This window comes from Sceloporus undulatus, chromosome 2, assembly GCF_019175285.1.
Source record: "Sceloporus undulatus isolate JIND9_A2432 ecotype Alabama chromosome 2, SceUnd_v1.1, whole genome shotgun sequence".
NCBI lineage: Eukaryota > Metazoa > Chordata > Lepidosauria > Squamata > Phrynosomatidae > Sceloporus > Sceloporus undulatus.
Window position 1 is genome coordinate 153,792,912 of NC_056523.1, and position 24,492 is coordinate 153,817,403.

At 42.5% G+C, this 24,492-nt stretch overlaps 1 protein-coding gene across 3 annotated transcripts in view; it reads right to left on the minus strand.

Moving 5' to 3' along the window:
• Positions 1-24,492, minus strand: part of MAP2K6 (mitogen-activated protein kinase kinase 6) — a 1,063,669-nt gene that overhangs the window by 31,672 nt on the left and 1,007,505 nt on the right. For 2 of the 3 annotated variants that reach the window (XM_042449737.1, XM_042449739.1), the window contains exons 2-5: positions 24,150-24,213; positions 14,353-14,401; positions 6,718-6,831; positions 2,170-2,289 (exon numbers count right to left, since the gene is read on the minus strand). In XM_042449737.1, coding sequence (XP_042305671.1) covers positions 2,170-2,289; positions 6,718-6,831; positions 14,353-14,401; positions 24,150-24,213 — 347 coding nt within the window. Of the gene's footprint in view, positions 1-2,169; positions 2,290-6,717; positions 6,832-14,352; positions 14,402-24,149; positions 24,216-24,492 lie in introns of all 3 variants that reach the window. The other variant, XM_042449738.1, reaches the window with a different exon arrangement.

Genomic DNA, 24,492 nt, shown 5'->3' on the forward strand with positions numbered 1-24,492 from the left:
CTCCAAAAACAGAGGACCCATCACCCTCTGAAGCAGTCTCTTCCATTGTGGAACAGCTCTATTAGGAAGTTCTTCCTAATGTTTAGAGAGCATCTCCTTTCTTGCAAAATTCCTAAATTGATTTTCACAGTTCCTGGAGTATCATCTCTGCCAGATTGTGAAAATAAAGAAATGCATAGTTGTTTTATTTTTTATAATTCAAATCACACCTCAAAATTGGCTCCTCTCTATCTGTCGAGGGAAAAACTTCAAAAGCTAACTTACCTGAGGGAAGGAAATATGATTAAGTAAAAAGTGTTTCCAGAACAGAAATTCACTGACCCATGTGAATTTCATCCTCAACAAATAATTATCATTTTATGCCAGCAGAACATTACTCTGAAAAATATAATCCAGGTTTCTTGTACTAAACATTGTCCTTACTGTGTGGAATTATTGGGGGGGGGGTGTATTTTACTTGGGAAACATGGGCTGGTGAAGGAAAGGAGGAAATGAGTGATCAGAAGAAAGAGAAAGGCAAAGGTTGGCTAAATGATAAACATGTACAATTTTCATTTTATCAGTACAGTTAAACAGAAGAAAAATCAGAATGATTTGTAATCACTCTTTAATCATTCAACTGGTTATGTGCACCCTTCCATCAAAAAGGGAAGTGAAAAGGGAGGATCCAAAGTGAGTTATGGTCTTAAAATTATTCAGAAAGAGATTTCACATAAACCTTAGAAGAATGTCTTGAGGGTAAAAGCTTTTCGACAGTGGAATATGCTACCTTGGAGTGTGATGTAGTCTCCTTCTTTGAAGGTTTTTAAACAGAGGCTAGACGGCCATCTGTCGAGAGTACTTTGATTGTGTCTTCCTGCAGGGCAGTGAGTTGGATTAGTTGGTCTCTTTCAACTCTATGATCTTATGATTCTCTCCTGCACAGCCTTCAGGATTTGGAGCAGGCAGAAAAGTGGTCCTAACCTGTTAGTGTTCTGGGAATAGCCCTTAGTCCACTACATTAAGATATAACAAGTTTACACATCTTGGTAATGTTATTTTTTGGACTGTAACTCTAAGAGCTGAAGGATTCAGGGAGTTGTCATCCTAAAGGTAACTTTTCTGAGAGCTGCAAGGATGTGAGGATGCTGGGTAGTATCACATCTACATGTTATACTACCCAGCAAAGGGTTGAAAATATATATACAGTCCATTTTAAATAACCCCTCAGGCTAAGCATGAATGAGGACCACACATTAGTAATGAAGTCCTTTCATCTGCCACTTTCTATTCCATACAGAAAACCTTCTTGTTTTGTAAAGCTTTTCAGGCTGGAGGGCACATGACACATTTTAACAGGATGAGCCCTCTTTAGTACTTTTTATCTAGCAATTGTCATGTTTGCTGAACATGTTTTGTTTCACTTTTATATTCTGTGTTACAGATTGTGCTTTTTTATTTATTATTATTTTGGTTACTTAACATAATTGTTTGCCACCTTTAAATGAAAACTGCTCCCAAGGTTGCTTCCCAAACATACAAAATGTATTGTTGTTGTTTTGTTTCTACAATGCTTTTCACTAAAAAAAAATCTGAAGTAGTTTTCAATTCTGCATATTAAAACCCACAAATAATATAGACAATAAAAATGAGCATGCATAAAGAATAGCTAAAGCTAGATATTCTTGCTAGTAAAAAACAAGATTCAAATAAAATTCAGACAGCAGTCGCTAAATCCATCCTTATTCAATGGTTCATAAAAACCTACATTAAGAAATAGTTACAGAAAACAGAGATGTATTAAGATCCTCTGAGAAATGCAACTAAATGCATAAGGATATTTTTTAAAAACCAGAAAAATATTTCGTAAGAAGACAGTCCCACCTTTCATTCCAGGTATCTCTAATCTTTAGAATGTATCACTTTGATAACACTTTAGTTGCCAGGGATCCACCTTCTGGAATCCTGGGATTGGTAGGTTTATGGCATATTTAGAATTATCTGCCAGAGAGCTCTAGTGCCTTCTCAAAATACAAACCCAGTATTTGCATCTGTGGTAGCTGAGGTGGAATCAAAGTACTATCAATGTATAGTATAAAGGGACATGCAAAGTAGCTTCCTATGTGCAATGTAAGACTGCAGCCCAAATATATGAATTACAGTACACAAGCTGGGAGCCATAAGTCATACCTCTCGAAACAGTGCACCGTAGAAAGTGACAGTGAAGTGGCAGTCTACTGTCCTCATGGAAATGTCTAGGTCCATCAACAACCGCTTCTGTTCTTGGCTGTTTACTGTTGCTCGGATTCGCTGGAAGACAGGACATGTTTTATTTTTCACCCCTGTTACTCCCAGGCATGTGCAAAAGTTCACTGGACACAAATGCTATAGAAAAGGAGTCAACCTGGCTCCTTGCACCAAACATGTTTCAGGGGCTTTTATTTTTTCCCCTAATGCAGCTTCGCCTCTTTCCAGCCCTTCTTACTCAACAGTGAAGAACAAATTGCTGTGGCCTACAAGTTAAAAGCAGGAAGCATCCAAATGCAATAACATTACAACAACTAAAAATAGAATTGCCAGCTCCAGAGGTCCAAGCCAACAGAGATGTGGACTTGGGAACCCCTAACTCCCAATGACTTCTAGTCCCTCCTGAGGGGGGAAAAGGGGTGTGCTTGCAGTCCTGTGCATGCTTACCTGTGAGGGAAAGACCCACTGAAATCAGTGGGACTTACTTCTGAGTAGGCATACACAGGCTTAGGCTGCAAGTGTTAGGCACCCAAAATTAGAGGCCATGTTCAATGCTGTATATATTTATGTATTTTGAAAGCCTCTTTGTGCCTTGGTGAAATGGGGATAATAATGCTTACCTACCTCACAGGCGTAATTTAAGTCTGGGAAGCACTGTGAGATCCTCGGATGTGAGGTGCTATAGAAGGGCAAAGGATTATTGTTATTACAGAAGTGTTTTCTTTATCTAGCTAGCTAGCTATCTATCTCTTTTATCCCCCTTTCCTTTCCTTTCTGTGTTCTTCCATCACCGTTAAGATGTCAGAGCATTTAGTGGAGGGCAATTACTGAGACAGGCCAGGTCTAGCAATGCACACTTCACCTGCCCCAATCCAGTGGCTTCTTACATATGTAGCACCTCTGAAAGTAAAGCGTTCCTCATTCACTTTGACATGACTAACATGAATAGGAAATACTGCTGTTATGTAAAAAGTCTGTCTGCACCCACAGGAGCTCCCGCACAGCTTCAGAACAGGCTGATAGGGCCTGTACAGCTGTAATGCTCATATACAGTCAGTTGTAACACCTTGACTATTTTACACCTTGTTACAGAACAGGATTTAAATCAGGATTCAAAGCTACAGATTAAAGTGACTTCTCCAGAATCTGATTGGCATTAACCATGGTTACACCTGCGCCAAGCAAACCATAGCTAAATGGGCTTGCATGTTTTAAAATTTGTTTTGCTTGCAAAGCAACAAGGCCTTCTGATAACCATGGAGGTTCGTGATAAAATATAAACTCATTAGGCTTAAAAGTACTGCTAGATTTCTGCCCTCCCTCCTTTTAAGCCTTGCTAGTGCCCCCTCCCCCATACAAGCCTTCTACAGGTAAGATCTTAACCTAAACCATGATTCTGCTGTACAACTGGAAGCTTAACAAGGGTTTAGGAACACATTGTGGTTAGTTTTGTTCATTAAATGATATATTTGCCCAGAATTAGGTATTGAAGTCAATGGAACCTAATATTAACATAATGGCTTGTCATCATGGACCAGAGGGAAAATGAAAATAATAATTCTATGTCTGTTTCTTGGGTTAATCATGTACAAGCAATGATAAGTAACATCTTCAAGGGACTTTTGAAACTGAGTATTACACAAAAGAAGTGTTACATTTTTGCACTGTTACTTTCAGAATCTCTCTAGTCAGTGCTGTCATTGTCCTTGCTGGTTGAAAGATTGTGGGATTTGTAATTCAAAAAAAGTAACTTTTTAAAGCTCCAGCATTAAACAAACCTCTTCTACTTCTTAGAGCTTTTAAAAATTAAAGGAACATATCAATTTTCATTTATGCTTTGCAAATTCATCCTCAGTGGGAAAAAGCCATTATCATGTGCAAAGAGTTTTAATTCACAGTTTAATTCCCAAGAATTTTAATTGACTGAATATATGAAAATGTTATTACGTACATTTTTTTTATTTTTATTTATTTATTTATTTATTTTGCTTTTGGCAGCTTTCAGGATTCAAATATTGAGCAATTGTTATTGAAATATTAAATTCTTTTCATTTTATGTCATTATTCAAAACTAACAACGACATCATTACAGAAAAGTTCCCCTGAGATCATATTAAGTATGTGTTTGTTGGTACTTAACACAAAAAGCACAATCATTACCAAATAATGAAATAAAATTGCCTACCGTATATACTTGACTATAAGTCCAGAAATTTTTGACCCAAAATAGCCTCCAGAATCCTGGGTCTTTCGACTAAGCTTCTCCACAGCGGGGCCTCTGCAAGGGGCAGCCCAATTGGAGAGACCCTGGGAAGGGCGAGCGATTGCCCCGCAGCCTCTCCTTCTCTGGGTTGCCTCTGTGGGAGAAAGCCCAGGCAGGCAAAGGCTTGCAAGGGCAGGCTCTCACGCTGGAGACTCTCCCTCGCTGGGCTACCTCTGCAGAAAAAGCCCAGGCAGGGAAAGGCTTCCAAGGGTGAGCTCTTGCCCTGGGGACTCTGCCTCTTTGGTCTGCCTCGCAGGGGAAAGCCTAGCTGGGGTAGGCTTCCATGGGCAAGCGAACGCTGGGCTGCCCCCTTAAGTCCGACCCTCGACGTATCCACGGGTCATATACATACCCACATTTTTGGCCCCAAAAGTTGACCTCGACCTATACACAAGGTCGACTTATAGACGAGTATATACGGTAATTTTAATATTTCTACAGGCTGTCTCCCTCTTATTCAAAATGCTTTTGGAATACCTGTATTTACATATACATACATAATGAGATTTATTGTATCTGAACACAAAATTCATTTATACACCTTATACATATAGCCTGAAGGTAATTTTATACAGTATTTTCAATAATTTTGTGCATTAAACAAAGTTTATATAAACTGAACTGTCAGAAAGCAAAGGTGTCACTACTTAGCCATCCATGAAAAAAAAGGTTTTTGGAGTACTTTGTATTTCAGAATTGCAGTTAAGAGAAACTCAACATTTATTAGGAAAATAAATCTGGCTCTACTCTTTTACAGTATTTTCACTGAACAAAGGTTATTCATATTTTTGACTACCTCTTTTCTCCATAATATAAAAACAAAGATTAATAAGACAATTGCTAACAAACCAGAGCTTAGGTAAATAGGAATAAAAAGATAGAACATGCATAAATAGATATTACGAAATTGTAATTTGGAAAAAGAAAAGAAAGGCCTAGTTCAGACAATCATATCTCTGCTACATATGACACAAAAGAACAAGACTTCTGCTTCTGCCTGTTACCCCTTCTCTATCAGCACACATAAACCTGAAGTTGATTTAAGATTATGGCGTATTCCCTAATTGACACCTATAATTTCTTAGTTCAACTGAACGAAGGTGGTAAGCTTCCACAATGTGTTTGAGGACATCAGGAAGGGGGAAAACCTTTGGCTTGTTCAGCTTACCTGGTACAGGCAACACGACAGTCCAAACATAGCCAAAGACGTAGAATATACAAATTAGATACAATAATATACACACCCATATAGTTCATCTCTTACATCACTAGTTCCAGTTCACACAAAACAAGGTGCAAATAGTCAATTGACAAGCCTCATACAATCCATCAAAATGGAAACTAGAAATTCAATACATTCAGGAAAAGTTACAAGGATCATATTAAAGATTGAAGAAACCTTGCATCAGACTGAGAGTGTTCATGTAGTCCAACATTTCAGCCAAGAGCTTTAAGGAACAATCACTTATAACTGTGAGCTGTGGGATGGCCACATACTTCTACAGTAAAACTGAATCCTATGCGAAAATCATATCCCAGCAATGAAAAAAGAGAGGAATGAAAGATATCATCCTTGAATATGGAAATATGAACTAAGGAATGCAAAGCGAAAACAGCATGTAATTTTGGGAATAGGTACCACTAAATGGCAGCTGGAATATAAATCAATTATTTCCCATATTACTGCTGTTCTCTTTTGATCATGCTTGGCCCTAAAATCATTTATTAAAAATCTGATGAATGGACTTCTGCTTATCTGGGGCCTTCAATTTTTAATGCTTTTTTTGTCTAAGAGGGGGATACAGATGGGCAGAAAGGGGCAGTGAGATCCCATGGATCGTTGCCATGGCAACCGCATGTTGCCATGAAAAAGAAGCCACAAAATGGTGCCATTAGCGCCCTGGAGCAGTACGGTGACGTCCTTTGTGCGCCACGCCATTTGGATGTGGTGAACGAAGCACGTAATTGGTGCGCACACTGTTAGAACGCGTGCGCGTGCAACCCAGACAGTGAAGTAGGGCTCAGGAGTATGTGGACGCACCGCTCTCCCGAGCCCTAAAATCGCCCCCAGGCCGGAGCTTTGCGCCTATCTGTACCAGGCCTAAGTTACCAACTTGTCTCAAACCTCAGATCAATATCTATTAATGTTGAAAAAACTGGATTCTCTGTGTGTGTGAATATGGAAGGTTAATGCATAGAGAGAGATTAGCCACAGAGTCTCACTTTACCTTCACTGCCATAATTTGCCCACTGGGCATATGCCGCATCATCTCTACCACCCCATAGGCACCACGTCCCAATTCTGATATTGGCTCCAGGTCATCAGCTTTGACTTCAAAGTTCTGTGAAGAAATACGATCAAGAGAAGGTCACCAGTAGGCCAACATGTAGCAATCGACTTTAAAGAAGCCAAAGGAAGGACATCTCCATTGATGGCCTAGCTCTGAATTCACTTCAGCTGTACTTCGGATTTATTTCTCTAAAGAGGCTGATGGGTCTTCAGAGTTAAAATGACAATTATGTTTTTTAAAATCACCATGGAGGTATTTCTCATACCTGGCCAAATAATACAGCAGACCCTTATTATCTGCTGGGTTTTGGTTCCAAGACCCCTGCCCCTGCGGATACCAATGGATCCCACATGGATACCAATATCTGTGCAGTGGCATCATTGGAGGGCTGCAGTGATGGGGCCTGTACCAGGTGACATCCCAGAAGAGGAGTGACGCCTGATTGGCCCCTCCTCTCACTGGGGGGAGGGATGAGTGCTCCCAGCCCTGCTTCCCCACAGTGGCAGTGGTTCCTTGTGAGTAGCCACTACCACTGAAGGGAAGGACAAGCCTGAGGGCCCCTGGTCCTGCTTCCCCGCAGCTGCAGCAGTCACCTTGTGAGGAGGCTGTCACCACCATGGGGAACAAAGGCTGGGGGCTCCCAGCCCTTCTTCCCTGCGGTGTCTGCAGTCTCCTTGTGAGAAAGGTGACGCCACCATGGCAAAGAAAGGGTGAGCATAGGCTTTTGGCCACACACCGTGACAGCAACAGCCACCCACAGCGGGTGATACCAGGGGTGGCAATGTCACTGATAAAATGGCATCCCTTATACAAAATGACAAAATCAAAGTTTCCTTTTTGGAATTTTTTTTTTAACTGAATATTTTCAAACTGTGGTTGGTTGAATCCATGGATGCAGAAGCCATGGATATGCAGAGCCAACAGTAATTTCATTAAAAATGGGTTTGTTTCAAGAGTGTCCATTTAAACATTACTTTTAATGTATCTTTCTAGACTGCCTTATTGCTAGAATACTTCCTTTTTAGTTGGGTTGATTAAAGATTTATAAATATTTTCCATGTTGGTAAATCTGCATTTTTTTCCCTGCACAAAATGCCACTGAGGTAGAGGAAAATGTATACACCCGCTTCAGCTGCTGTGCACATGAATTCAAGGCAAAAAGAGACATCTGTATGATTTTCACCTACAAGGGTGCACACCGTTTTTCTTACCCCTGAAATACACCTTACCCAAGGGCACAGCAGTGGAAATGAATGGCACAAGAAGTGTGTCTTTCTGTCCAGAGCTTCAAAATATTACTTTTTTAAACTATAGCTTCTCTATTCCCTCAGCCAGCATGGCCACTCTTTGATATGCTAGGAAGTTTGTTGTTGTTATGTGCCTTCAAGACATTTTCAACTCCCTAAGGCAAAGATAATACCCCTATCATGGGGTTTTTTGGCAAAATTTTTCAGAGGTTTACCATTACCTCTGAGGCTGAGACAGTGCAACTGGCCCAAGGTCACCCAGTCGGTTTTATGAACAAGCCAGGAATTGAACCCTGGAGTCCGGAGTTGTAGCCCAACGCTCAAACCACTATGCCACACCGACTCAGACTTGGGGCCTATTTACACTACACAGTTATAGCACTGTGATTCCACTTTGACAGTAAACATCTTATGGAATCCTAGGATTTGTATTTTAGGAAGGGATATTTTGAATCCTCTGCTAGAAAGCTCTTCTCGTGCCTTTGAGCAAGCTACTAATCCCACAATTCCACAGGATGTCAGTTAAAAAGGAATCATAGTGGTATAGCTTTGAAGTGAGAAAAGGTCCCTGTTCTCATCCCTCCCATTTGACCCCACACACAAAACAAATTCTGGCTAGCCCATAGAAGCTCTGGCACCATCCCCCAGCATGTTTCAGTTTCCTCTCCATCTTCTTGCTTTGAGGTAGTATTTTCTATTATGGGTTTTCAGATAAAGCCTCTTCCTCATAAGTAAAATAAGAAATCTGATAGCAAAGCCTCTCCTTTACAAGAAACACCATAACACAGACAGGGGGTTTAGGGAAAGCAAGACTACTTCTACAATCAACATTTGCTGCAGATGCCATTTGTGAAGATGCCTTTGGGAACCTTTTTCTTTCTTTCTCTCGCCCTCCCTTCCTTGGGACTGAAGGGAAATGCTTTTCTTGGAACAAAGGCACTCTACATCAGACATTTCTTTGATTCACTACTGGGTCATTGTGCTCCAGATGGCTCTCTTGTTCCTCCCATCTCATAATGTGTGTGTGTGGGGGGGGGGGGGGAATAACAATTCTGACAGGCTACAAAAATGCTGATGGATCTGCAACACCATCAAGACATTAGCATATGACAACAGGTGAAAGTGAGTAAGAAAGGATCAAATAAGTGCACTACCCAGCTGTACAGGTCCTAAAACTAAGCCTGCAGCAATATTTTCTCTAAGTACGAGAACTGCTCTCCTATAAGTCTGGAAAGGGAAAAAATCCCTTCAAACAAATCAATGCCTAAAGGGGCTTCTTCAGAATCCAGTGTCACAAGGCACATGAAGATCATCCAGTCCAGCTGCCCCAAGGGAAAGATATTCACAACAAAGCTCCAAACAAGGTTTAGTTCAGTAGCCTAATCCCAGTGACTGAAATTACCAACTCATGTGGAAATATCAAAAACAGATTAGTGTATATGTTCATGTATAAATCTAGAAATTTTAGTCAAAAAAGTGACCCAAAACACCTGAGTCGATTTACCCATGAGTCAATGTAAGTACTGTACTTTAACTCGTATATATAAAAAAGACCCATCCCCTGGTGAAAGGCAAAAATATAATCTGTCCTGGAAGCACTGACTACCCCCTACTCTCTCTCATCCATCCAGACTTTAGTGTCACCACAAACAGTTATAACTGCTGAAGTTTTGTAAGTTCTTTGATATTGTTTTCCTTTGTTTCATCCTTTACATCCTTTGTTACATGCCCCTCATTTTTACCCTCGATTTATCCGCTGGTCATATCAAAATCTATAATCTGCCCTCGACTTATACATTAGGTTGATTTATAGTCGAACATATACAGTAATCTTGCATGGTGAGACGTTCCTTCTATATCCTCTGGCCATATGAAAACCCCTCTCTGTAATTCTCTGAGACCTTTTTTTCTTGGCAACTCTATACACACCTACTACTTTTCCATTACTCCATTTTCTAAGGGCAGCATGACATGTTACAAACTGCCATGGAAAACAGCAGTGTTTCTGCTGGGGATTGTGTCTACTATGAAAATCATATAGACATGTACAAGTATTTTTAAAGAACCAGATTAATCTGCCAGCAAAACCTAATTTAGGCCACATCTTCTTTCCTTTTCCCTCTTCTGTCCCTTTCCTTTTATCTAATGCCTTTTTAGATACTTGCCTAAACTGTACTCACCACCTCATTTCCATACCCACAAAATTTTGAATCTGAATTGATATTTTTACTCACAGACGACTTAAACAGTCTGTCTCTTGATTCCCCACTCAAAAACATGCGTCTGAGGAAGTAGCCTCAAATCTACAAAAGCTCAGGCTACCAACTTCTTCCTTTCAGTTAGTCTCAAAGGTGCTACAAGATCACTTTGCATATTTTTAGGTAGGGATCATTGATATATAAACTACTTCGGGAACTTTCCCAGTAGAATCATAGAATGTTACAAATGAACACATATGAACATAACATCTCCAAGATGTGTATACTGATGAGTCTAAGGACATAAATTGTCAGTATGCATTACTGCCATTTTTGACTCATTTACTGTGGAAGACATTTATGACACACCAATGGCCTGTTACAGACTGCCAAAATAAAGCTGCTTCGGGTCTCTTTGGAGGTATGCTATTTAAATGATGCATGGGTCCTAAGAGTCCGGAGGTCGCGCCAAAGCCACACTCCATTCCTAAGCACTGGAGTGCAGCTTTGGTGCAGCTTCCGGATTCTTAGGGTGCATGCATCATTTAAACAGCATACCTCCAAAGAGACCCGAAGCAGCTTTATTTTGGCAGTCTATAACAGGCCAATGTTTCCACTAAGAAATATAATGAATAGTATTAGTCTAATTACTACAATCTCTAATGCTCCTGGGAATATAAAACATTTTCTCCCTAAAGAGATTACTATGGCTTCCCCTCTCACAAAGTGTCGAGCCATTAATAGAATCACAGAATTGAAAGGGACTGCAAGGGCCATCTAGTTCAACCCCATGCCATGCAGGAATAAATGACTAACGTACTCCTGAGAGATCATCCATTCTCTGTTTAAAGATCACCAAAGAAGGAAAGAGTCCACCATCCTCTGGGAGACTGTTAAGCAGCTGTTAAATGAAGTAAACAAATTGTCCATCACAACATCTGCATCACCTGCAGAATGCTTGCTTGTCAAGCTGGTAGACACCTGGCATGCCTGTATTACAACTAAGGCCCACTTGGGTCTTTATATCCATTGTAAAGCTAAGCAGTGCAAATATATCTGCTGAATCAAATTTGTGGAATTCCCTCAGTGCCTGAGGACCTGTGGCCACACCATTATTGTCTACCATTTTGTGTGCTGTACAAGTAGCCAGTTTGCACTGAGACTGCTGCAAATTAAGATCCTTAGGAGCAAGTCTTTCTAGCTTTATCGAATACACAGTGCGAGCAACACTGTTTGCAGACAGTTGCTAATACTAGCCAGAGCTTAGCAATAAGTATACTGCCACTGAGCAACTGCTGCTATTAATATCAGTAAAGCAGGTGCCACTATAGAGATGTTACAGAAAAAGCTGTAGGGGGAAGAGTTAAGAGGGGGGAGAGTTAAGAATGCTGCTCCAGCCTTCCATGGAAAAACCACCAAGCCTATTAATCTGGGTTATTCCTTGGAGGAGCAGTAGGAGTCACCACAGAACAAGTCAATCAAATTTTAGGAGGAAGTCTGTATACAGAACTTTCTGCTTACAACTTTTGAACCTGGGTTTATTTGTTCTCAAGACCCCCACCCCCCAAAAAAGGCAGGAGGAATAATCTGAATCAAGTTGGAATACTGCAGTCAGAGGATATTTCAAAACATTTTATTTCAATGATATTTGATGTTTTACTTTGAACCCAATATTATGGCTTTTGCCGAGTTTGAAAATGAGATAGAACAGAAAGAAGACAAGGAAAAACTTTATTCAGGTGTTTTCCAATTATTCCCACACAAGACCAAGGAGTGAAACTTGCATTTTCCAAAAAATTATTCAGAAACCACTCAAATGGTCTTAACATGGATTTCTATTTTTTTTTAATTGTTTAAATTGTTTTGTAGTGTTTTAAGTGGTTTTGAACCATGCCTTTAAATTATTTAAGGTTTCACATTTCAACTTGTTTAATTTATTTTTTATTTTAGTTTTATGAAACATTAGTGAGGTACCTTCAGTCTAATTTGGAGGAGAAATCAGGAAATTAACCCAATAAATAAACACACCAACTATTACATCCCATAAACTAAGGCTGGAGAAGGTGCAGCTGTCCAGAGGCTGTTGGGCTGCAACTACCATCAGTCCTAACCAGCAAACCCTGCAGGGATAAATGATGGGGTCTGCATCCCCCCCCCCCACCAAAAAATGTGTAAAATATAAAAGAGACTTTGCATTAGTCAGAAAAGAGCTTCAGTGGATTATTATAGGGACTCTACATGTCTCTTTGAACTAAGCTTTTAAAATGAAAATGACAGCTTAGCCTGACAATTTAGCAACCATTGTTGCAGTTATACAAGGGGATGCCTATGACAAAGAGTACTAACACTCTTTATCTTCACAGACAGAAGTGCTTTCTATAGAGAAATGAAGAATATTCTCCAAAACATTTCAGATTCCATTTGTGGGTCCTAAAGATCATCACAGGGATCTTGACTAAAGGCTTACTAAACCTTGTAAAAGCAAAATCCTAAACTACACCAAAGGTACTGCTGTCTGTCCAAACAACTCATAGTTGCTTATGGGGAAATACAGTGGGTTTTCCCTGTTAATTTGATTTAGACTGAGAGTAAGCGAAGTTGGTTAAAACCCTGGTGTTCCCTTGAAACTCCAGGGTGAACATAGGCTTTTTGGCACGTGGACGGCTAAATCTGTCTCAATTCAGGCCAAGCAGTTGTCCACCTGTCAAGAATCACAGCATCTCCCATCCCTGTTTCACAGCCAGGAGACATCCACCCATGGGAGAACGGGGATCCTTCAAACCTCTCCTCTCACTGATCATACAGGCACCCATTCTACCCACAGCAGAAGCAATAACATGCTACAACCTTTCCATAAAGCTCTTGCTTGTGAGAAAGCAGCAACAATGGCTCTGTGCCCAGCAGGACCAGTGTGATGTTGGCTCAGTTGGCCTGTGTGGATACTGCTGCAACATTGCATCAGGTTTGGACTAGTGTGTATGGCCATCATCTAGGGCCAGTCCAGAGCACGATGATTCAGATTTTCAGTCAGTGTAGATAAGCCCCTAAGTCAACTGTTCATGCCTTTACAGAACAAATACTGATGGTTGTCTGATCCAGAAATGTATTAGCATGATTTAGAGGCTATCCTGAGATTAATTTTCTAAATACTAAGCAGTAACTGCAGCATTCTGTGAGCACAGTTGTGTGAAAAGAGGCAGTCATGACTGTGGAAACTACTGCAAGAGAATATGCATCTATACATCTGCAGACAGGCAACTGATGGACAGCATGCATCTGCCACAGTAGGGGTGGGCAAAGTGTAGCCTGTAGACTCCACTTAGAGCTCTAAACCTAGTTTTGAATGGCTCCCACACCCAATTTTTTAGCTGGATGTTGGCTAATAGCATATCCAGAAGCCTCCAGGGGGCACAGCTGGCCATTCTGGATCATGGGGAAAGACTATTATAGTCATGGGTCATCAAAAACAAAAGGAAATGGAAGTCACTTCTGGTAGTTGTAGATGTTGTTTTGTAAAGCTTACCTAAGCATAAAGAGGCCAGGGGAGGGCATAAAAATGATCCCAAAATGGCCAATCGTGTCCTGTTAGACTCTAGGCCTAAAAGCTTGTGGGACTGCAACCAACCATTTTGGGGGCAAAAAAAATGAGAGTGGCATGAGGAGGATGAAAATCACAGATACAGAGCAGAGGTAGTCCTTTGAATCCCTAGGAGTAGTGGTGTGTCCCAACCCCCCAACCTCCCCCCTACACACATACACCACACCTGTAAATTTCTAATCCCTGAACTACATGAATACCAGGTATCCAGGCAGCTGCATCACAGTAAGTGTCCCACATACTTCTTAGCATTACTCAGTCCTCTAGATAAAGCAAGCAATTGCAAAGAAAAATGCTACATTCATATACTTTTTAAGTAGAACTCAAACAAACAGACTCTGTGCTACAGAATAATAAATCCTTTTAAATGTTAGTTTTAACAGATGAATAGATAACAGTGTGATTACTGAAAAAGATGCTAAATGACCTCTGCCCAATAATAGGACTGCCAAGTTACAATTAATTCCCTGTTCTAATTCACCTCCTTCCTAACCCTATATATAAAAAGTGTAGTATATTATCACTGTACCTTGTCACCAATATTGATGCAGGCTTTGGAGTCCAAATCTCTAGGTGGCCTAAGGGACACAAAAAGTCAGGACAAAACAAACATTAATTGAAGTATTTCAGAATTCATATCAATACAGTAATCTCATCCCAAGGCATCTTATTTACAGCCTTCATTTCTTCCACAATGGAATTCAAAGTGTCATAGAAAGGGTTCATGTGTAGTAATTCATCCAGATTGAAGCCTGCTTATTTTTCATAATGTTGGTTGGTGTATTAGGTGCCTTTTTCAGAGCATGTGCTGGGACTAAGTATGGAAAGATTGTTAGAAATTTAATCCATGTACAGTCGGTCCTCGCCTTACGCGGGGGATCCGTTCCGGATCTTGCCGCATAAGGCGAATTTCGCCTATGCTCGAGCCCCATTGGAAACAATGGGGCTCGTGCACGGCGGCACGGCAGCGCGCGGGGCGCAACGGGTGCACGCGCCCATTCAAATGAATGGGACGTGCCGCCCCTTCTGCCCCGCGTGGCTTGATCGCGTATGCTCAAGCCGCGTATGGCGCGGGCGCACTGTATATAGAACTCTGCATGTGACCACATATGCAAACACAAATATACACTCACCAACTTTTGCTGTTATAAGTACATACACTTTTATTGGGGGTTAATGAAACTTGCATTTGGCAAGCCAACAATGCTTCTGAAGGCTCACCCAGAATTAAGGGTTTTTAACATTTTCCACAAGCTTGTTGCTAAGGAATATCTTCAACTTTCACAACCTGTCTTCTGCATATAGTTAAAATTTTCATCTTCATAAACATTTCCAACAGTTTTCAGAAGAAAAAGGTTGACCTCTCCATGACAAGGAAGTAACTGTCAAGTACTTCCAAATCTGTTAAAGATATAATAAGCTGGCTGTAAACTAGAGTGGGGGGGAACTTGTCACAGGACTACTGATTCTGCCCTCTTTGAACAGAATAAAGTCCTCAAATTGGAGAGGGCTTCACAGAGGCTGTGGTCAATGCAGACACATTTGTATAAGGTCAGACCCTGAAGATTTGATAGCTAGAGCCCTTTCACATTACATGTTGTGATCTGCCATGGTGGCATCCAAAGGAATCTTGAGATTGGTAGTGTACAGAGAGGAATTTAGAATTCCCAGTTAGAGAACTCCTCTAGTAACCCTGATTAAACTACAAACCCCAAGATCCCACAATATACAGTCATGGCATACAGTCATGGTAATCCCACCACAATAATTGTGTAATGTTAAAGGGTTCCTGATCGGAAATGGGGAGAGATTTCTGTCCCAAATATCATATGTCAACAATCTGGTCAATACTTCAGAACTGACCACATCATCAATCCAGCTCTTCTTCCTCCTATCCCTAGAAAAATAGCCACTATTCATGTTCCTTCATCTTCAAAAAAAAATCTCTGTTTTATTCTAGCAGGAAGCAGTGGCCCTTTATGCTTTTAAAAACCAATGCTTTCTACAGTACAGTGGACCCTCCACTTACGTTCTGGATCCCCCCATGTAAGGGGAAATCTGCATATGCTGGCACCCCATTGGAAACAATGGGGTGCGTGCTCACAACTCAGGGCAATGCACACACCATTACTTTCATTGCAGAGCAGCTTCCGCATAAGCTGAAAGCCGCGTATAGTGCGCCCACATATGGTGCGGGGGCACTGTGCTATGAGTCAAATCAAATACCTGTACATGCCTTGAATTTGTGCTTGGAGTACATGCCATTACACCACTAGTTGCTCACAAGTCATAGCTGACTTTACTAGGTAACCACATCCCTAGTGGCCACTGATCTTGTCTCCTCCCTGCTCAATCTGGGAAGCAATAGGGTCTCTGCTCTCATGATGTTCCACTAAGCTTTGATGGCACCCAACCAGTGAAGTCAGCCAGAAGAGCAAGTCTTTAATTAATGATTTTTTTAAAGACAACCGTTGTAGGTTTGGCAATTAGTTGCTGCTTCATGCCGAACTGCTGTGGTCAGAACAGCTTAAAAGAACATTTAAGCAAAATTTAGCACAAACCAAGATGGTTTGGGCAGAAGAAATTTCAAAGGGATCCAGGACAAGAATCCAAGACTGCTCAATGTCATAAATGTTTTACACTGCATCTAGGGTTTTTTTTTCCTAGTTTAATAAAACTGGGATCCTGAAGACCCACATGTAAAATGCTCCAGGACTTTGTGGGCTCAGTGGCGGAGGGAGATACATATTGCATCCTCACATGATACACAAAAAACAACTTCAGGAGTACCTCTGAGGCAGGATTGCAGAGGTGCATCTGGAAGTAAAAGTCCCAGGATTCCCAACCACCACCAATACACACAGAGAAGCATCTTCTATTCCTACACCAAGTGTCAGGATGAAGAGTTCATCCTGAACCAAGTTTTCATACTCTTCAGATCATGAAAATCCATCCTGACCCATATCTTAGAGTAGATCAATACCCCAGGAATCAGATGGACAACAAAGAAAGCTCCTTTACTGTAACACTGACCTATGATCCATAATTCAGCTTATCCTACTTCACAGAGTTGGTATGAATTACTAGCAAATCTATGTATATCTAGAAAAAGGGTAATCTGTATTTCAAAGAATCTGAGTTAACTTTAAATTTTGTACATTCAGGCTTTGTTCTAATCTGATTAGCTGTATTGCACAAACCATCTTGCCTCTCTCTAATGCAACCAGCTACACACTCCACACTTATATAAAGGAATGTTAGTTTATGAATCAGATCCAAGGTGACAACTTCCCCTTAAACCTCAGGATGTCATACAATACTTAATGGGATAACATGTCATGTTACTAACTTTACTGCATGTGTATATGTGCTTTCAAGTTGCTTGGTGACTTATAGTGACCCCATGAATTTCATACAGTTTTCTTAGGCAAGGAATTCTTAGAGGTGGTTTGGCCTGTTCCTTCCTCTGAAATGTAGCCTGGTATTTGTTGGTGGTCTCCCATCCTGATCCTGCTTAATTTTCAAGATCAGATGGGATCTGATGTCTTTAGGGTATTTAGGCCGATGCTTCTATTTTACAGGACAGTTTGTAAACTAATCTTTCCAATGGATCCTAATGAGTGAGAACAAAGCGATGAAAGATTACATGATGCAGCAAGAAGCAAATGAATACAGGTAACCCTAAGAACCTACATCTTTTCTATAAATAAGAAATACCCTCCTATTAATAGGCAGCCTGGAAGAGACTTTATCTAATCCATGCCAGAAATAGCTACGACTAAAGTGAGCTTTGACATAAATCCCTTCTTTATAGTGGGACATAAAGGGTCAGTCATTCTTTTTTTAAGGACTACTCAGGTGCTAGCCTGACACAGAAAACACTAACGGGATTTTACATGGATAAATGTAATGATTTTTGTTTCTAAGTACATGATATTTTTTTGTTGTTGTTGTGTGCCTCCAAGTTATTTTTGACTTTATGGTGACCCCAAGAGGAACCTATCATAGAGGCTTCTTGTCAAGTTTCTTCAGAAAGGGTTTGACATTGCCATCCTCTGAGGCTGAGAGAGTGTGACTTGCCCAAGGTCACCTAGTGGATTTTTATGCTCAAGTGGGGAATTGAACCCTGATGGCCAGAGTTGTAGTCCAATGCTCAAACCACTACACCACACTGGCTCTCTCTACCTATGAACTTAATAAATTTCAGTTGCAGGGTGGTACATAATGGTATCTCAAACAAAAGGTACACAGATATAGATAGACTTAGTTAGCAGTAATCTATTATTTTTCAAGTTAGAAACCTCCTGGATTAGGACATCCTCAGCCCTGCTTGAATGTCACACACTTTTCCCTAGACTCCAAATACCTGCCAAGCAGGAAACCTTTGATATGAAAAGTCTGGCAGAGAGGGCTAGAACTACCTCTTTTTCAGGGAACATTTTTTCTAGCCAAAAGGTAGAAAGAAGGATCTCCCTGTTTATATGCCTCCCAAATGATTGATGGACCAGATGGGGAAGTTACCTGCAACTAAGCCTGTTAAAAGCATAATGTTTCTTTGGTCCTTTAATACTTTAGTTTGAACCTTAAGATAGACCACGGGTTTCCCAGCCCTATGAGAGATTTCTCTCTCCACCGAACCAAGTTACAGACAAACAACTGGCTTATACACCTGGGGCCCCCAGGCCCCGGTGATGGGAGAAGCATCATACATACTGGATAAAAAGCATATACAAATGACCAAAGTAGTTTTGCCACAGCATTTTTTCCATTTTGAATTGGATATTTCCTGTTATTAAGGATGTGAGAACACCCTTCATTGATGGGATTAAATTAGGACTGCAACTTTTAATATTAAAGATGTCCTTTCCTTTGTTGCATGCTTTAAATGCCCGAGTTACTTGAGGGAATACCTCTCCCTACGCAAGCCGCCCCGCACTCTCAGAACATCTGGAACGAACCTATTGAAGTACTCAAAAACCAGGCTAACAACAACTTCTTACAGAACATTCACAGCTGCAGCACCCAGTTTGTGGAACAGTTTGTGGAGATCCGTCTTATCATCACCTTAGATGCCTTCAAGAAGGCACTAAAGACAGATCTCTTTCGGCGGGCCTACCCACCTGATCTTTTATAAGAGATCTTAAATACTCCGCTTCTGATCTGATTGTATGAATGTTAGTGTGAATGTTAGTTGATGATCCATTATTTTAGTGAATGAATGAATGAATAGTAATGTTACTGTTTTAACGACTGTATTTTACATGGAATTGTTTTATTGCTGTAATCCTGCCTCGATCCGCAGGGAGAGGTGGGAAATATAAATAAAAATTATTATTATTATTATTATTATTATTATTATTATTATTATTATTAAATAGTTAGTATGCTTTAAATAGCTAATGACGTTCATACCTCCTTCTGTATCTCAGAGCAAAGAAAGAAAGTGGTAGCTACTGAAAAGCACTGATGCATCCAATTTGTCACCATCAGTTGTTAATCATGTGAAGCATGGCTAAGAAAATACATTGAAATGTATGGCAAGGGCAGGAATCCTGTAGATCTCCAAATATTGCTGGATTACTATTCACCCCTCCCTAAATGCTGAGAAATGCAGTCCAACAACCTCTGGAATGCAGTCCAACAACCCATTTGATTCCCATGTCCAACATAAAATGAATTGTACTAGGTGTTACCAAAGGAAACAAAGAGAACATCTATACTGACCAAATAAAACAGTCTCGCCTAGTTTTCACAACTGTCCAAATGATGTGCTGGACAACTGGAGCAATATTCAGGCCTTATTCATCACCTTAGGGCTTTAATCCAGAGGGAGAAAATGTGGAGATTTATCCTGGGTTTGAGAAGAAAATCTGAATGTGTGTGAGAGAAGGATATTCACCACATCAGGGAGTTCAGAAATTCATACATTCGCACACATGGGGGGAGGCAGAGGAAAAAGAACCAGAGCAGCCATAACGATGCAGCCACACATATAGCGATTTATCAGACTATATGTGTTCAAAAGGGAGAACTGTGTGGACAGTTCTCCCAAATTTGCTCTGTATGTGTACACAAACCTGTGGTTGCGGCCGAATGGGTAACCTGAAGATAAGATGGATTTTCCTGTCAATGTAGATGCACCCAAAGTAACCAAATGAATGCATGATAGGTTGTTTATGGAAACAGCAACATATCTTGACTATTTTGTTAAGCCTGGACCTCAAAAGAATAGGCTTACTGTGGACTTAAGAACACAGTCTACCTCAGGGGTTGGCAACCTCCGGCCCGCGGGCCAGATGCGGCCCGCGAAGGCCTGGCCGCCGGCCCCCGGCGGCTCTTGCCGCCGCCGCCGCCGCCCGTCGCGGCTTTTTGCCGCTCTGGGCGCCGCCATTTTGGGCAGCAAAATGGCGGCCGACGGGTCCGCGAGACTTCGCCGCCATTTGGGCGAAAAAAATGCGTGCCCATAGCGGCCTCTGGGGCTATGGGCGCCGCCATTTTTTCGCCCAAAATGGCGACGAAGTCTCGCGCGACCTCAGGGGAGGTCGCGCGCGAGATTTCGCCGCCATTTTGCCGCCCAAATGGCGGTGCCCAGAGGGCCGCCGCGACAAAGGCGGCAAGCCTCTAGGAGCCCGCTACCGTCTCTGGGACCCTCCAGGAGGGCTCCCGGGCGGCAGGGGGCCTCGCAGGGCCCTCTGCCATCCCTGGGCCCTGCAGGAGGGCTCCCAGGCGGCCAGGGGGCCCTCTGCGGGGCCAGCTGCCGTCCCTGGGGCCCTGCGGAGGGCTCCCAGGGCAGCAGGGGGCCTCTGGGGAGCCCGCTGCGTTCTGGGACCTCCAGGCGGGCTCCCAGGGCAGCAGGAGCCTCTGCAGAGTCCGCTGCCGTCTCTGGGACCCTCCAGGGGCTCCCAGGGCGGCAGGGAGCTCTGCAGGCCCGCTGCTTCCCTGGGGCCCTGTAGGAGGGCTCCAGGGCGGCAGGGGGCCTCTGCAGAGCCCGCTGCCGTCCCTGGGCCCTGCAGGAGGGCTCCCAGGGCGGCAGGGGGCCTCTGTGGGGCCCTCTGCCATCCCTGGGGCCTGGGAGGGCTCCCAGGGCTGCAGGGGCCTCTCGGGGCCCGCTGCCGTCCCTGGGGCCCTGCAGGAGGGCCTCCCAGGCGGCAGGGGACCCTGTGGGGGCCGCTGCGTCTCTGGGCCCTGCAGGAGGGCTCCCAGGGCGGCAGGGGCCTCTTGGAGGCCCGCTGCCTCTCTGGGACCCTCCAGGCGGGCTCCCAGGGCGGCAGGGGCCTCTGCCGGGCCAGCTGCCGTCTCTGGGGTCCTGCAGGAGGGTTCCAGGGCGGCAGGGGGCCTCTGCGGGGCCCGTGCCATCTCTGGGGCCCTCCAGGCGGGCTCCCATGGCGGCTGGGGGCCTCTGGAAGGCCCGGTGCCATCACTGGGGCCCTCCAGGGGGTCTGCAGCACTGGCAGGCCCCCCCCAGCTTTTTTGCTGGTCTGTGATGGGGCCTAGGGCCCCGTCAGGGGCCAGCAAAAATGGGGAGGCCTGGCCCCGGAGGGTGAAGCTCGCCCCCGGCATGCGGCCCCGCCCCTGGAGGGTGGAAGCTCCACCCCCCAGCACACAGGCCCGCCCCGGAGGGTGGAAGCTCCACCCCCGGCATGTGGCCCCACCCCCGAGGGTGGAGATCCACCCCTGCACGTGGCCCCGCCCCGGAGGTCAAAGCTCCACCCCCCAGCTTCGGCCCCCAGTCGCCTGAGGGACAGCAACCCGGCCCCCGGCTCAAAAAGGTTGCCTACCCCTGGTCTACCTATTATTATACGTATAGATGATTAAACTGTCAATAAAAGTACCAGTAGCTTTACTCTTTCCTCAGAGCTGGATTATAGAAATCCTATCCCATTCTGACAATCCCACTAAAAATTTTATTATTGCACCTTCCTCTTTCCAAGTCTAAATAATTCCACATTCAAGAAATATTGCATCAATCTGTGATACTCTTCTATCATGGGCATATTTAATTTCACTTAGGTGTCCAAGTATGGAGGTCAATAATGTTGCTGGCTAAAGAATCTGTTGATAATACAGGAAAGGCCTTTTGAAAGATCAAAGAAGAAATCCAGAACAGAGAATGGAGGACAGAAATTGTTGTCCATAAGAAATTTTAAGCTCGCATCAGGGAAACATCTTAACAAGACTTTCTATTGACTGCAATAGCAGTATCAGAGTCCTAGCGAAGATCAAGCTTCTTTTCATTGCTGAGTGCTCTGTTGTCTGTTGCATAAAGAGGAGAAGGAGGGAGGGCACTACAAATGTTTATCCTTAAGGCCTGCAGTCAAAAAGGCACCATCACCTAAAACACACCCTTTCTAAGAGAAAAGGCAAGCTGCAAACATGCTACATGATGGTGAGAACAACAGGCTCTTGTCTAAGTCTAGTACCAGATAGAAGGAATGAGCCAGAAAGGCCTGGCTCATATAAGCCATGATGAAAGCCAAGAGTTTCTTGCATAATAGCATGAATGGTTAAGAGCAGTAATGTAGACTCAAGTTGACAAGTCGGATTCAAGTCACTTAAATGACCCAACTTGGCCTGGCAATAAATGACATGTTGATTAGACTTGTGACTTGTATATTTTTGGCAATTGACTTTTTGGCCTGATTCACTTCAAGCTACCGACAAGACCTAGCACTAGAGCACATGACATGTTTTTTGGAGGTGAATAGCAAATGTGTTAGGGTGGAAGAACCCTTGTAAAGCTTTTGAAAAGCTTTAGAAAGCTTCTCCAATGTGGAGCAGGGACAGGCTGCTCAGCGGACCTCAATACTCCACCTCAAGCCTACTGACTAACATGCTTGTTGTTCTCCTCCAAGAAAAATGTCCCACCTCCCTTCTTTATATTAAATTGGCTCCAATACTTTAGACTCAATTTGAGATTTGATTTGAAAGTATTGTATCTTGCAAGAACTTGAGACTCGAGGTGAGACCTGAAGGTACAGACTTGACTTGAGACTTGGAGTAAGACTTGAAAACATCACTTCCTCATATAATAAGGAAGCCAGCAAATTTCAAAGATCCAAGGTGCCCTTCTTTACAGGGAAATCTAAGCAGAGATGTGTTTAGCTGAAAGTCATATAACTTAACTCCAAGCATAGAAGTGAATATACTTTCTAAGTCAAGAACAGGATGGCAAATTATCTAATTTATGACAGCACTAACCCAAAAGACAGAATTACTTTCCTGTCTGGTGTGTTTTAGAGTTCATGTGAGGAGCTACCAGATGTCATTTCTTGTCTTGACCCTGAGTTTAAGGCCTGTACACAAAATAGAAGATCTAATCATCATGGAATATGTGATAACGTAATAATTTGATCAAAGAGCCAACAAGTATGTGATGTAAAAGCAATCAGAAAATGGTAGTTTATGGTCAAGATCCCACAAGCAAGCACATACTCCAACATGAGTGGTGATTTCTTTCCCTAATTCAATGACCTGCCCCTCATATGCTATCTTGAGCCACTTTTAATAAACACCCAGGTTTGACATTTTTAAAAGGTCTGTCAAAGCCCTGTTGTGAATACACAGTAGTTTCTATCAATTTTGGGCATCATTATGAAGCATTTATTTATTTATTTATTTATTTTGTATCCCACTTTTCTCCCAAAATGAGAGTTATTCACAAACCATTCTCCTTTCAAATCAGTCACATCCAACACATATAAGCTCGTATTATTAACAGCATGCCTTTTCCACTAACAGTCAACATCCTTTCAAATACAGCCATTTATATATATTAAATATATATTAAACGGGGATAATCTGCACTGAGACTTGATTTCCCCAAAACAGTGACAGGTTGATTACTGAACAGTACACCTTTGCAACTCCAGGAAAAATATAAAACTCAATAGTAAAAAATGCATGAGCAATCCCTTCCTTTATACAATGGCTTCAGCCTAAGCAGCCATAAATTCACTTGCCAGTTTGCTGGGTAGCAAGTACCCTAACCCCTCTGCCAAACAAGCACCACACAGGTTGCTGCCCCAGTACTCTCATCTCCACTGATGTTTCCAAACAGGTAAGAGAGAATACAAAATCATTCCCCAAAAGGGAAGAGTCTCCCTCTGCTGTTGCCTTCTCCTCCTATTTCTGCAGGATTCTGAGATTACCCTGCCCTTCTCCCAAGCTTTCCCTGCCTATGCCTGAGGTTTCAAGGGATGGTAATGGTGGCAGCCACAAATAATGACTTATTAGATAGTCAAAACAATGTTTGATGGAACCCAACCTTAATCGCTCTTCCTCCCATACAGTCCTGTCCCCCAAAATGAGAGTTAAAGATATACATACGTAGAGCTTGTCTGTGGTTGTTCAAATGCTTCTTTAGGTATTTTCAGCCCAGGTTTTCTCCTGCCTGGGGGAAGGGGAGAAAGAACAGGAAAAAAAATTAGAATTACTTCTCATTAGGTCATATCTTGGAAAACAGAGTTTGTTTGCAGTGTCCGATCTGATTTGATATAAACACCAGCAAAGTAAGGGAACACACTGAGCACAGAGCTCAATATATCTAGTTCTTTTGATGAAACTCAGTGTATTCTTCCTGTTCTTCTAACCGATACAGGCACCAGTTAGGCACATGTCTGCAGAGAGTCAGTATTACACTCAATTTGGCTTCCTGACATGACCATCTTGC